The sequence below is a fragment of the Furipterus horrens genome, unplaced genomic scaffold (assembly GCF_987537825.1).
Source record: "Furipterus horrens unplaced genomic scaffold, mFurHor1.1.pri manual_scaffold_5, whole genome shotgun sequence".
Taxonomy (NCBI): Eukaryota; Metazoa; Chordata; class Mammalia; order Chiroptera; family Furipteridae; genus Furipterus; species Furipterus horrens.
The window spans coordinates 11,499,937-11,514,446 of NW_028327175.1; the positions used below are offsets into that span (position 1 = coordinate 11,499,937).

The following is a 14,510-nucleotide window of genomic DNA, read 5'->3' on the forward strand; positions in this document are numbered from 1 at the left end:
CTTGCAGTATATTCTCCAGCCAACCAAAATAAATATGCACACATATCCAGTAAGATTCTACTCTATCCTTAATAAGTAACAGTTCAATAATAGTTCTTTTGATAATACAAATGTAAATTTATCCAATTACAATATGGTGTACATGTAGTTTCGCATAATTTCATTATCTTTCCTTGTATTTTTTCGTAAGTTTTTCTTCTTTCAAAATTTATATATCGTGCTATTTTACACTTTGCCTTGTTCCTTGTCATTCATTTACTTTATCTGTCCATCTTGTCAACAACTATTTACTGAGTGTTCACTGAGTATTCAACAAATGATTGGGTCGAATCTCTGTTCATGTTGCACTTACTGCCCTTCTGGAACTCATCCAATGTTTTTAATAATCAAAGGCCCCATTCTTCCTTCCATTGCTGCTGATCTACCCAATAGCTATTAATTTCTCATTTTTCCTCCTAAAGGTGAGATGAAGTGGGGCGGAGCAAGCAGGGTGGCGAGGAAAGGAACTAGTATGTGCTACTTGCATCCGACTTGCAGTGCAATCGGCTAAGTGTTCAATATCCATTACCTTAGGTTTCACAACTGCAGAATAAAGTAGGTATGTTATGATTGCCCACCCACAAACTGGGAAGTGGAGTTTCAGCACTTATGGGACTGGCCAGCTGTGGTCTCATGGCAAGCACATGGCCCGTGGTGCGTCTAACCCCAAATGTCATTTTATTTGACAGAGTTTGCTGATCAGTAGCTCATCTAAGATGCACAACTGGCACCCAATACAGTTTTTAAAAATCTTTGAATAAACTTGTGTTTGAATCTATGCTAGTCATAAAGCTCAGACCTTCTCTTTCATTAGCCTCCAAGCACAATATAGTATTTAGATACATTTTTAAAGAAATACTTTCTAAAAAGGATTTTTTATGCAAAGGTAGACCGCTTATACAAAGAAAAACACTAATGAATAAAGTTTAAAAAAATCTGAATCTATTTGCCCAATGTATTATGTTTTTGTTTTCAGAATATCCTTAATAGTACTGGGAATAACAGGTAATAGATTATAATTAGTTAAGCATTTCAAATTAGTGTATTAATACAAATTAAACCAAGGGAAAAATGCAAACATAAAATGCCTATTTTTATTAATAAGAATAAAATAAAATAATATCACAAAATAATGTTACAGAAACACGGTTTATTACGTTTCATTCTCCATAATTATTCCACCTGAGTTTGTACCTTATAGTCTTCATAATCATTGTTATCTAGCAAGTCCCTTTTCTCCAGTTCTATAAGTTGTCCTGCAGAAGGCTTAGCTGGTAGATCCTTAATAGAAACTTGCTCATAAATGGGCTTTCCATGAAAAAACAGTTCCTTCCAATCATGCATCAATTTATATGGGATTAGGCTATAGTTAAAAAAAAAGGTAGAGATGAATCAATGGTTATTCAGATATACACCTTAAGCCTTAGTCTCTTATTTTATTTATTCCCAGGGTCTGCTGTTTGAGACCAGGGATTCCAACTTGTTATTGTATTCTTAATGGCTCATAAAATGTCTGAAACTCAGTAGGTTTGATTCAATGAATGTTACTTAAAGCCACTGGCTCTTCAAACTTTCTAACTGACTGTGAACTAACAGAACAATATATTAAAAAATAATTAGCATCATCATAATACTTAGATTTTTGATTTCCAGTTGTCTTATTAAGTGTCTCTGCATCATTAGGAAGTCATCCAAATGCTCTAGCAATAGTGTCTTCCTATGCAAAATAAACACAGAATACTTTCCAAGGTCCCTTTAAGATACCAGTGGGTTTATATATTTCCATATCATTTGTAACAGAAAAATCGAATGCATGGGTTTACAGAGTAATTAACAGGAAAACAGTCCCAAGACAAATGAAGTGTGCAGAGGAAGGAAAGAGACTGACATGATTCAGACACCGTTCTCTAAAAATAGTTGCGCTAGAGCTTGAAATTGCAACTTAACAAGTGGTATTTCATTTATTTCATTCCGAGACATGCTACAACACGAATGAACCTTGAAGATACTACGCTAAATGAAATAAGTCAGACTCAAAAGGACAAATGTTCCATGTTTCCACATATATGAGGTACCTCCAATCATTTATTTCATAGAGACAGACAATAGAATAGTGGCTACCAGGGCTGGGAGGGAGGGCAGGCAGAGCTGCTGCTCCACCACTGGAGTCTCAGTCTGGGCAGATGGCAAAGCTCTGGAAGTCGGTGCTGGTGTGGGCTACTCAACAGAGTGAGTGCACTTACTGCCACTGAACTGTGCATGTAAAAACGTTCAAATGATACATTTTATGTTTTACCACAATAAAAAGTAGTATTGAATTTAAAGGTACAACTTAAAATATAGTCATATTATGTTTTCAGTTAATTAAATTTTAATAGTTGCTAAAGAATACTTTATGGAGATATGGAAATCTAGAAATTAAATAAGCCTGAGCATAGAAATACCAACAGGATTTTTAAAGTGACATTGGCGTCTATGGTGAAGTAAATAGTTAACAACTTGTATATTGCCCAGACTTAATCTTGCAGTTACTGAATTAATAGCCATTATCTGAATAGTAATAGTTTTGTTAAGGAGCAGTCTTAACAAAAGTTCATGTAAATAGGCTGATACCAAAAATATACCTGGTGCTTTAAAATATATACACTGATATTATCTTGCTTAGTGTAGGACATAGAGAAACTAAAATGAGTTTTTTCTTGACTATTGGGGGTAAAGACTAATAAAATCTTAACATACAGAGGTGGGAAAAAGTAGATTTACAGTTGTAATACAAATAACTAATACAATGATTAATACATACTATGAGAATAAACTCTGTGTTTTGTGTACTCACAACTGTAAACCTATTTTTGCCCACCCTCTTACATGTGCAGTAGCTTATGCAGTGGCAATTAAAAGACACTTAAAGTTTCAAAGTAAAGCCTCCTTAAAAGTTCTCTGCTATCAATACTTCTGAAGCTGTAAACATTTATGTATTTTTTAAATTAAAATAAAATGGTTTTATGTAGCCAATATGTTCTCTATATTAATTTCCATGAATCAGGATTTACAGAGTAGCAAGATGCAATCTAGTATATGCCTCTGTGAAATATTACAATAATCAGAGAAAAACAGAGGAAGTTCTGAACTTACTAATACGTCGTGCTCTGTAAGTTGGCTTTTAAGTCACTTATTTGACATGGAAATAATACCTATGTGTTTCCCTTTTTGCTTTGGCCACCAGGAAACTCAGATAAAATTTATAGCTCAGTTGCAGTAACTGGCAAATCTACTGCTGCTTGTATAACTGTGCTTCGATTTATCCCTTGCTCTTAACTTTCTACTTTAATTTAGATTTTCCTTTGTTCTTATTTTGGCATATTCTTAATTTTTTGTTTTGTTGAATATTTTCTGTTTAACAGCATTAATTATTAGTAATCTTTAAACAATTTCAGTTTTCTAGAAAGTTCCAAGTGTTTCAAATAAGCTATCATAGTTGCCTTAGTAAATTATAGAGAATTTAGACACAAAATTTAAATGTAAAAGATACAAATACATGTTAAATAAGGCCAGTCAGTGGATGAATTAAGTTAATATCAAGGTACTCTGGACCCCACTTCCTAGTCGTCCTTTCATGAAACATTTTGACTCTTTAACAACCTAGTGCCTACTTTATAATCTTATCCTTTCTCATTCTCCGTGGTGTCTCTATTGTATTCATTGTAAAAAACAGTACTTACTTGTTTGTCAACATTCGATAGTCTGCCACTTTCGTGGACAAATCAAGGATCTGATCCAAAATTGCTGCACACATGACATAATGCTTTTGGTAACGAGCTTGAGCTCTTTCCACAGCAATCTGTTCGTGGATTTCCCTCTCTCTGATGGCTTGTTCTTCAAAATGAATCCTGGCTTGTTTTGCCAAAGCCTAAGATGGCAAAGACACTTTCAGTCACTGTCAACTGTGCAATGATTCGAATGAAAATGTTTTCATTACAAAAACAAACAAAAATCTCTAAATAGAATTAAACTACTTTCACACCAGAAAAAAAAAAAAGATAGAGGATTTTTTTTCTTAATACATTAAGTAGTGAGCATGATAGCAAAGACAATATTGGAAGTATTCCCCTTCAAGCTTATCAGCAAAACATAGTACAGAGAAAAATGGTCTAACAGGGAAAGCCCAATGTGGATTAATGATAAATTGAATCATAAGTGTTTTAAAAATAGTCCTGATTTCATGGGTTTTAAATAGAGTTGGGGTCCACAGAGAAACAGGCAAGTCTGTGCCAGACCCCACGCACATCTGTACCCATCTAACGATCCTTAACCTGACACACCTGCTCTGCCCAATGCCCTTTGCTGGGAGAGTTCTAGAATACTGATTTAGACTTAGAAAATATTTTGGAAATGCCATGATTATACTGACCTGAAAATATCACACAGTTGCCAACAAATGTTAAATATGCTTAGACAACAACAAAACTTTCTGCTGTTACAGCCTTAATAAATTGAAAAAAAAATTCATATGTAGAGACAACTATTTCTACAGAAAGTAATAAAATCCCCTCTGCTTGGTCTGCACTGTTATTTTGTTTAGAAAACCCTGTATTCACACAAGTACAAAGGTCAAGCTCAGCATGACCAACTATTGCTTTTGAAACATCTGCACCTGCTCCTTGAGAAAACCTGTCCTGTGCTAACGTGGCCCAGAAACAAGACGCGCCCCTTGTAATGTACTGCAGTGAGAGTGAAGCAGAGGTACCCCTGGGCCTTGGTGGCGCCGTGAAGGAATGGAGCCCCGCTTGTGAACAGAAGTCACGTACTAGCTGTGAGCTCTTGTGTGAGTCAGGACCTCCCTATGCCTCCATCTCCCCACTGCAAAGCGGGGACATTAATAAGACTTGCCCAAAACAGAAACACCCACCAAACCGCCTCGTCACAGCAAATATTTCTTATCATGATACTGTTCACAGGTGACTAAATGCGTGACAATAAACTGATATTGTCCACTGAACCAAACAGAAAGTCCATTTGTTTGGTTATTGTAGTTTTGTCTGTTTTGTTGGTGGTAGGAAAGGGGTCGGGCTGGGTGGCCTCTGAGGTCAGTCCCGTACACTTGGCAGGTCGAGGAATAACCCCAGAATTTGTCATTGTTGTGCGGTTTTGTAGGCCCGGTTTCATAAGAAAACATCCAATTTAAGTACAAAGCTTTATGGCATGCTTCATGAAGTGCGAAGAGTTCAGAAAAGTCAAGTTTGAGAGAGTAGGAGTTCAGAAGAGAATTTATGGAGACAGTGGCAGTAAGATGGGTCATGAGCTTGGTTTACTACAGAGTGCCTGTAATAACGTACGTGGAAATAGTTAGGATATAATAAAACCACGGCCTTGAAGGGAGCAGTGCCATGTCCCCAGCAGGAATAGAGCGGCTTTCACCTGGTGTTGCTTCCTCCCTCCCTCCCTCTGTACCCCTCCCTCCCCCTCTCCCTCCTCACCCCTCCCTCCCTCCCTCATTGCTCCATGTCTTTCTTCCTTCTCTCCAGCTACCCAGTCTTCTACCTCTACCCACTCTGCCACCCCTGACCCTGGGCTAAACCCACCGTAATTTCCTGTCCCATTGCAGCAAAGTGGGTTGCAGCCCTAAAATAAAGAAGGAGGGGAAAGGAAGTCTGCGGGAGGCAGTGATCTCAGGGTTAGGAGTCGAAGTGGGGAGCTTGAATGACCTGGCTTGCCCCGCTGCACCACAGAGAAGCAGTGTGACTTGGAGCTTTCTAAGTGTCATTTTCCTTAGGAGGAAAATGTAGACAAAATAGTGCCCAGTTGAAATGGCCATTGTGAGACAATGCGCGGAGCTCAGGGGCATGGTTATTCACCAGGCAAAGGCACGTGGGATGAGAGGCAAAGGCAGAAGCAGCAGCTTATTCAAGGATCTGAGAGTGGACCAGCGTGGTCTGAGTCCAGAGGACGGAGGGGAAAGGTCAGGAGCAGGGGTCTGGTGGGAACGAAGCCACGGACCGGTCTTCCTTAGTGTAAGGGCCGTGGTCCGATCTGAGAGTCAGCAAGGTTCCTCTGGCCGCAGGACGGAGAACGGCTCGGAGGGGATAAGCGTGGCCGGCAGTCTGAGGAGGTTTCCTAATTTTCCCCAGTTTGAATTTCTAACAAGCGATCAGCAGTCTTCTTAACTCCTGTGCTAGGGACTTTCTGCCGGATGGAAAAGGCGAAACTGTTGGAGGCTCCTCCTCACTTTTAAAGGCTGACTCCGAAGGCAAATTAATCCAGGTTACTCAGAGGGAGAGGGCAGAGAACAAGGAGAAAGGGAAGGAGATGTGTACCCCACTCCCCAGCAGCTCCTGGGGAGCAGCACAGCCTCAGCGGGGAGGAGCGAGGGACCCGCAGAGGCTGGAACGGCCGCCTCAAAGGCATGTGCTGCTGATGGCAGTGTGAGCGTTGGGGTAGCTGAAGTCTCATTGGCCGCCGGCGGGGCTTGTGCCCAATGACTGGAGTGTCACCCTGATGACTTGGCCTGTGACCTGGCCACTGTGCGTCTCTGTGGGCAGGGGTGAGTTGTTGGAGCTCAGCTGAGGTTGATTTAAAAGACATAAATAATGTTGTGTTCTTGCTCACCCCAATTGTGGTTGCCAATTCACATCAAGGCCACTAAAGATAGATGAAGGTGACCATTGCAGCGGGAATAGGCGGGGGGCAGTGCGGTAGACATGGAGAGAAATGGAACAACTGAAGAGAGAAATATTTAGATAAATATTTAGTCTTATAAATCTATAGGACTTAGTGATGTTCTGGATGGAGGAGTGAGGATTAGACAGACCTGAACTGGGCCCTTGTACACGCGAATAAAGGGCAATGCCATTTGTTGAGACATGGAAACTTGAAAAAGCTTAGTGATCAGGGTCATAAATTCGGCTGTAACATGTTGAAGCTGAGGGGCCTGTGAGCTATGTGAAGCGAGATGTCATACACAGGTGCCGTCAGAGGGCAGAGACACAAACGCGTGAGTCAGAGGTCCAGGGCCGTAATTCTGCCCCATGGCTGTGGGAGAGATCGTCTGAGGAAATAGCAGAGGAGAGGAGGAGGAGGCCCAGGACTAAGCCTAAGGACCCCGACAGTAAAATGTTCTGCTATTACAGGAGAACGTGCCTACAATGAAAGCCAAGGAGAAGCAACCAAAGGAAAAGGAGGGAAACCAGGAGCGTGTCCCGAACAGCAGTGCTCAACGGGAAGTGACCGTGTGATCGGACATCAATTCTATTCAGATTAATAACCTGAAATAATATTAACAGCTTGTGAACATGATTAACAAACTTTAAAATGTTTCAGAAATTTAAAGGTCCTTCTAGGATCCTCCCGCCATAAATAATAACAAAACTAGAAGAACAAGAACAATTAAAAATAATAATTTTAAAAAATTTCCTTCTTCACAAGAGTGAAGCAGTAGACCGATAAATGCTGTGGGGAATAAAATATGTTTTGTTTAATTTAGTGAATAATACCAGAAAGTAAAGGTGACAGTGTTCCCTTGACAGATTCTACATTCATTTATTTGGTTCCTATTTATGCACTAGCCACTGTGGATGGGGAGGGGACACATTCAGACCGTGAAATCAGCCATCTCAAAGGGAGGGGTGCCAGAGAGGCAGCGTCCTCAGCTTTAGGAAAAGGTAATCAGAGGAGAGAAAGGCATGTCATTTTTTTTTTTTTCAGGTGCTTCAGCACCTCCCACGCCTGGTCTCTGAGTCTGCAGCGGGTCTGAGTGTCCCAACCCTCTGAAGCCAGTTCAAGCCCAGTTAAAGGTGGATAATGCTTCTCATTACAGTGAGACCCATCTGGCTAAAGCTGCCTTGCTACTGTGCACCAAGTTAACTGGGCTTGTGAAGCAAATGTATTCTTCAAATAGACACTTAGATGAGCTAAATGCACGATTTCTAAAGTAGGCAAGGGGCACTCCATCCATGCTTTACTCTTGTCCAAGAAAGAGGAATGGAACAACTATCCAGATAGTTCAGCTGGAAGAAGACACTTGAGATCAGTGTCCATGCAGGTGTAAGGACTGGTGGTGGGCGTGAAACAGCGGGAGAATCAAGACTAAAGGGAAAGAGCGCGGGATGTAGATGCTAAGTGTGCTGTCAATGCAGTTATACAAACATGAGAATGGGAAGCTAACATAGGGACCATAGAAAGTGACCTCCTATTTGGTGACGGGCAACCTACATCCACTGCTTTGTTAACCTTGACTTGGCAGAAAGACTCAAAAGTAGCCTTAGAAAGATTTGTAAGGGAGAGATTGTTTACCGCTTCTCGATCGAGAGCGTCCTGGAACTCTTTTAGTCGTCTTTCCTCATATTGCTTTTCTCTGAAAATCCTGTTTTGCCACAGCACTTCCTTTTCGTGGCGCATGTGCATGAGCTGCACGGCGATCCTGCGCTCCTGCTGTGACTGCCGCATCAGCCGGGTGATCAGCTGCTCCTCCCGGTACGCCTCCTGGGAACACCATTGGGGGGGCGGGTTACCGTCAAGGCCATGCCCAGGTCCCCCACTGGGCTAAGGCGTCTGTACGTGACTAGCGTGTAAAAGGCACAGAAGTCATCTGCATCTATGTCTGCCCTTGGATTTAAATTGAAACATGGCAAAAATCAAGTCATAAAAATAAAAGAATTTCCAACAAAGGTTGTATACTTTTGATATCTAGAAGAGGCATTCAAGTTTTGTAACTCCCAATTATTTTAAGTGGATTATTATCTCCTTTAAAATTCAATAAAAGTAAATTTGGTGATTGTTTTCAAGGTTTTATAAGCAAGGGACATAATTCTCAATTTACGAGAATGTTTACAGAAATGTGGAATTGTGCTATATGTCCTCTTAATGTAAATGATGACACTGTCCGGCCGAAGATGACAGATCTGATTAATTCCCAGTGGGGACATTTCAATACCTATGTGAGGAATAGCAAAAATCTGATAGAATGGGAGGATGGGAGGTAAGGCTAAGGGGAGATCACCTACTGCTTGTGTTCGAACATTTTCATGGCTGCAATCTGAGAGAGAAAGTAGATGCACTCTCCTGGCTCTCTATGAGGATTAAAGAGGACGCAGTGAGTGAACAGTGGGAAAAGCAGTAAGCTGGGAACCAGAGGCCCTGGCCTCTGCAGCCTCCTTTTCACCACAGATTGGCTGCCTGTCCCGGGCAAGTAACTCAGATTTTCAGAGCCTCTTTCTGGACAGGTAAAATGAGGCGCTTAGAAGGAAGGTCATCTCCAGAGCCCCTTAAAGCTCTCTCACTTGTCTAAACAGAGACATCCTGTGGAAGGAGGAGGTAATTAAAGTTCTCAAGGGGGAGCATTTAGAAGACTACCCAAGAATTGGAGTTGTCCATTTAACGCTCGAAAATCCAATTATTTAAGAAGAAAATCTCACATCATTAATGACACGATTTCACATCTCTCCCACTGTGAGATTATGGGAGAAATACTGTTTATATTTTCAGAATCAGGACATAAATACCAAAAAACACTGTGGTAAATGTCAAAACTTCAACCTGGGAATTATATAAAAATGTCAATTAAGTAAAAGTTCAACTGAAAGTAAATATGAAACTTTTTTCTGTTGAGTAACATGTAGCAGATAAAAAAAAATAAAATCATGAACAACTTTGAAAGCTATGTCTCATCTAATTATAGGATTCTAGAAGCTTTAGTGTTAATCATTTGTTTCCTTTTGCGAGCCAATGGTGACAGTGAGGCAGAATGTAAACATGGCCACAAGTTCTTCAGTTTTCTTCATCCGTAGCTTTGCAATATTATCCTACAGAAGTAAAATATATTTCTCTATTCCTTAAGTATGGGGTTTGGGGTGATTGTTGACATAAACTGACTAATGAGTCATTAGCAAAAAAGCCAAAACACAACACAGACCTTGGGGTCTGACTTTCTTGTGACCCCTGCCACTGCCACCACATATTTTGGTCTGCTAGGAAATGTATCTGCCATAGAGAGAGAGGCAATGGTCATCGCACCTGGCCCTGAAGAAGCTCTTAAAGTGAGGCAGCCGCAGCCAGCCCACCAACTGCCCAGTCTTCTGAGTGAGGCTGTCCGACCCCAGAGGGGGACAGCACAGGGGGCCGGCTCAAACTGCCGACCACATAGCGGTTTGGGACACAGAAGGCACAGGTCACAACCATATTTTTAAAACTATAACTGATTTATTATTCCAAAAGAATTATATACTTAATATAGGTTATATTCTGCATTTGGCTGTGTTTCTAGGGTAAGGCAATTAACTTGTCAAGATGAGATATTGTCATAACTGAATTGGGCAGATATATTTTGATCATTGTTTGGATAACAGCACATTATGATTTAGAAAAAAAGAAAATTGTTGAAGGGCTGAGTCAATGCCATATATATGAAGCTTCATCATGAAATATTATCAAGTGTATGAAGACCTGCACCCCAAAGTTGAGTGGAAAATATTTAGATTTTTTGTTTCTTTGAACAAGTAGTTCATGTTTAGAAATAGACTTTTTTCCCAAAAAAAGTGTCATTGAAATGTGGGATATATTTTCTAATAGAATGATATGTTATGGTTCGGTGCTCAGGGTAGTTTATAGGTATTTATTTAACCCATAACATTGAATAAATATTCCATATCTGAAATCAATAAAGTAAAAGGTAACGGAAGTCACATTTCTCTTTTAATTACGTTAACCATATCTGGAGAAGGTTTAGACAGGTACCCAGTCCAAACATGCTCAGTTGGACTGCCAGGCCCTCTGCCTCTCGCATGGGCTGGAGCTAGGAGCTTTCTCTGCTCCCTGCCCTTGCAGGAAGGAGGCACTGCAGGAAAGACCTGAAAGCTAAGTATTCAAGGCTCTTTTAGTTACCCATTTTCCAGGTAAATATCAGGCCTAGATTATGAAAAGGAAGTTAGAAAGAAAAAATCTAGCAGCTAACAAGACAAGTGTGTAACATAAATGAAAGTGTGTTCAAAGTTCCACTGCTAGTTAACTAAATTTGAAATAGGCAGTTATTTTAAAATATACTTTTTGATCCTTTAATTTTCAAAATTCGTAGTTCTTCTAATTTAAAAGAAAGGCGATCAAGATGACTGGGTAAAGATATATGTGAATCCGAAGTGAGAAATAACATTTTAGCACAAAGTGATGGCAAAGTTATTCTTTGAATTTTTCTCTAAGAAAGGAGTAAACCCATGGATAGTTTTACTTCTTACTTATACAAAATCTGTACTTCCCTTCAGTTAACAAAACCACTGAGCAGGCCAGCTGTAGTTAGGTGAATACAAGAAGTATCTTCAAAAGGCCTTTTGTATCTTAGGCGCACAGGTTGGTCCTGTTGACATTCACAACCCAAATCACCTCCTTCCTCAAGTCTGTTCCTCTATCACTGTCCCTGTCACAGCAAATGACACCTCCATCCACCCAGCTCATCGTTTGTCCTACTTTTTCATTCACTCATGTCTAATGAATTGTTAAGTCCTATTGATTTTACTCCTAAAATAGCTCCCGAGGCCACTTCTCTCTACCCTCATTGCCATCACCCAATTTAAAGCACGATAATGTCTTACCTGGATTATAGCAACAGCTAGAGCTTGTTTTGCCCTCTCGCAATCTACTCTCAAAACTAAAGTGGGGGGTGGGGGTGGGAGATCTAAGAGCAAATCTGACCTTGTCACTCTTGGTCCCCTCACAATATATCCTCCTATTTCCCTTTGCATAGCAGACAAGGCTCATTGATTTGGCCTCTGGTGACCCCTTCCAGATGACATATTTGTTTTCTGAGTAAAGTGCTGGAAACACGCTCTAATTTCCCCCATTTTGGCCTCTGCTGGAAACTGACCCACAGCCCAACCCCACTACAATCACTCCCACCTCAATTAGCTAACTCCTGATCCTTCCTCGGGCTTCTCTGCTATTGTCCTCCAGAGGCCATCTCTGGACCCAGCCAGGGCTGGACTCCCTCCCATGTGTCACCTGTCCCTCCTGACACCTTCATTGCACCTCCTCACCCTGAGGCAGTTGCCTGTTTATAGCTCCTGCCCTAAACCGCAACCTCTGTGAAAGGAAGTTTCTCACCGTTCTGTTCACTGCTGTACCCCAAGTACCCGGGGTGTAGGAGAGGTTCAGTAAGTAAGAGTTCAAAGTAAGAGCTGACCAGTGATTCTCAAATATGGTTGTACAGAATGATCCAGAGGGCCTGTTAACACAGACGACTGGGCCCCAGCCCAGAGCTGTGACTTGAGTTTCTAATTCCTCAAGTTTGAGATGGGGTCTCCAGGGACGCTGACGCTGCTGGTCCTGAACCGCACTTTGAGAGCACTGGAGCAGACCAAGGAATAAGGTGAGAGGATGAACAACTTTCCCATGTTGTTTTCATTTTAAAAAGTTCCCTTTTCCACATCAACAGATGCAGGAAAAATAGCACTTGAAGAAATTTAGTGTGATCTACAGATTCAATGCAATCACTATCAAAATTCCAATGTAACTTTTCACAGAAATGGAAGAGGAATCTTAAAATTCATACAGAACCATAAAAGACTCCACGTTGCCAAAGCAATCTTGAGCAAGAAGAATAGAATTGTAGGCAACACACTCCCTGATTTCAAAATATATTACAAAGCTGCAGGAATCAAAACAGACATATATATCAATGGAACAGAATAGAGAGCTGGGAAATAAATCCACACATGTACAGTCAACTGATCTTCAAGAAGGCTGCAAAGGCTACACAGTGGGGAAAGTACAGTCTCTTTAACAAATGGTTCTGGGGAGAATGGATAGCCACATGCAGAAGGATAAAAATACACCCTTATCTCACACCATATACAAAAGTCAACTCGAAATGGATTATGGACTTACCAATAAGACCTGAAACTAAAAATCCACTAAACAAAAAATATATGCAAAAAAACCTCTTAACATTGGTCTAGGCAATGGTTTTTTTTTTTTTTTTTTTTTTTTTTGGATATGACCCAAAAGCAGAGCCAACAAAAGCAAAAACAGGCAAGGGAAATTGCATCTACATAAAAAGCTTTTGCACAGCAAAAGAGTCAATCAAAAGAGTAAAAAGCCAACCTATTGAAAGGAAGAAAATATTTGCAAATTATATATTTTGGTTAATATCCAAAATATTTAAGGAATTAGAACAACTCAATAGCAAAAATAACAAATAATATTTCTATTTAAAAATGGGCAAAGAAGCTGAGTAGACATTTCTCAAAAGAAGACGTACAAATGGCCAACAGGTGCTCAACACTGTTATTCATGAGGAAAATAAAAATCAAAGTCACAACGAGGTATTACCTCATACCTGTTAGAATGGCTATTATCAAGAAAAAAAAGAGATAACTAGTGTTGGCAAGAACGTGGAGAAAAGAAAACCCTTGTAAACTGTTGGTGAGAATATAAATTGGTAAAGCCAACATGAAAACAGTGTCATGCTTCCTCAGAATATTTAAAATAAAACTACCATATGGCTCAACAATCCCACTTCTGGGTACATATATCCAAAAGGAAATTAAATCAGTATCTCAAAAAGATATCTGCACTCCCTGCATTCATTGAAGCATTATTCACAATACCCATGATATGGAAACAACCTAAGTGTCCATCAGTGGATGAAGAGATAAAATATGGTGTATATATACACAATGAAATATTGTTCAGCCTTAAAAAAGAAGGAAATCCTGCCACTTGTGACAACATGGATGGACCTGGAGGACATTTTTCTAAGTGCAATAAATTAGACACAGAAAGACAAATACTGCATGATCTCACATGTATGGAATCTAAAGAAGTTTAACTTACAAAACTAGACCTTAAGTGTTCTCATCAAACAGAAAAAATGGTAACTATGTGAGGTAATGGACATGTTAATTAGTTTGATTATGGCAATCATTTTACTACACACACACACACACACATTGTATACCTTAAATATATCCAATTTTTATGTGTCAATTATGTCTCAATAAAACTGGGGTAAACATTCCTTTTTATTTCTAAAATTAACAATAGATAACGTATAGTTAACAATAGTTCTTAGATTCTTTTTTACCAGTATTTTTTATTATGGTAAAATATACAAAACATAAAACTTACCATTTCAACCATTTTAAAGTGTAAAATTCAGAACACTCACAGTGCTGTACGACCATCAGCAGATTTTAGAATATTTAGTAAATGTTTTATTAAGTCTTTTTTTTTCTGAGTATCGTCGGCAGCCGTTCGTCTCGAGAGACGATGGTGTAGCTTCTTAAGAGTCTATCTGCACCTCCGAGAATGGCTGTGCAGTCCGACTCGGGAGTGACACGGTATCTGTCTCCTCCCGTGTTGAATCGACATCTTGCGATGACGCTGGAGTGTCCTCTCCCGTGAAGCTGAAGCTACAGAGCCTGGGCAGGGTAATACGGAGGGTCTGCTGTTGCCCATGCAGCAGACCCCCCCTCTCTTCGCAGCTGAAG

General features: G+C 40.2%; 1 protein-coding gene across 1 annotated transcript in view; it reads right to left on the reverse strand.

Moving 5' to 3' along the window:
- SPEF2 (sperm flagellar and cilia associated 2) overlaps nt 1-14,510 on the reverse strand; it is a 154,156-nt gene that overhangs the window by 113,386 nt on the left and 26,260 nt on the right. Inside the window, exons 7-9 of the mRNA XM_090276176.1 lie at nt 8,329-8,517; nt 3,762-3,949; nt 1,234-1,402 (exon numbers count right to left, since the gene is read on the reverse strand). Coding sequence (XP_090132302.1) covers nt 1,234-1,402; nt 3,762-3,949; nt 8,329-8,517 — 546 coding nt within the window. The remainder of the gene's footprint in view (nt 1-1,233; nt 1,403-3,761; nt 3,950-8,328; nt 8,518-14,510) is intronic.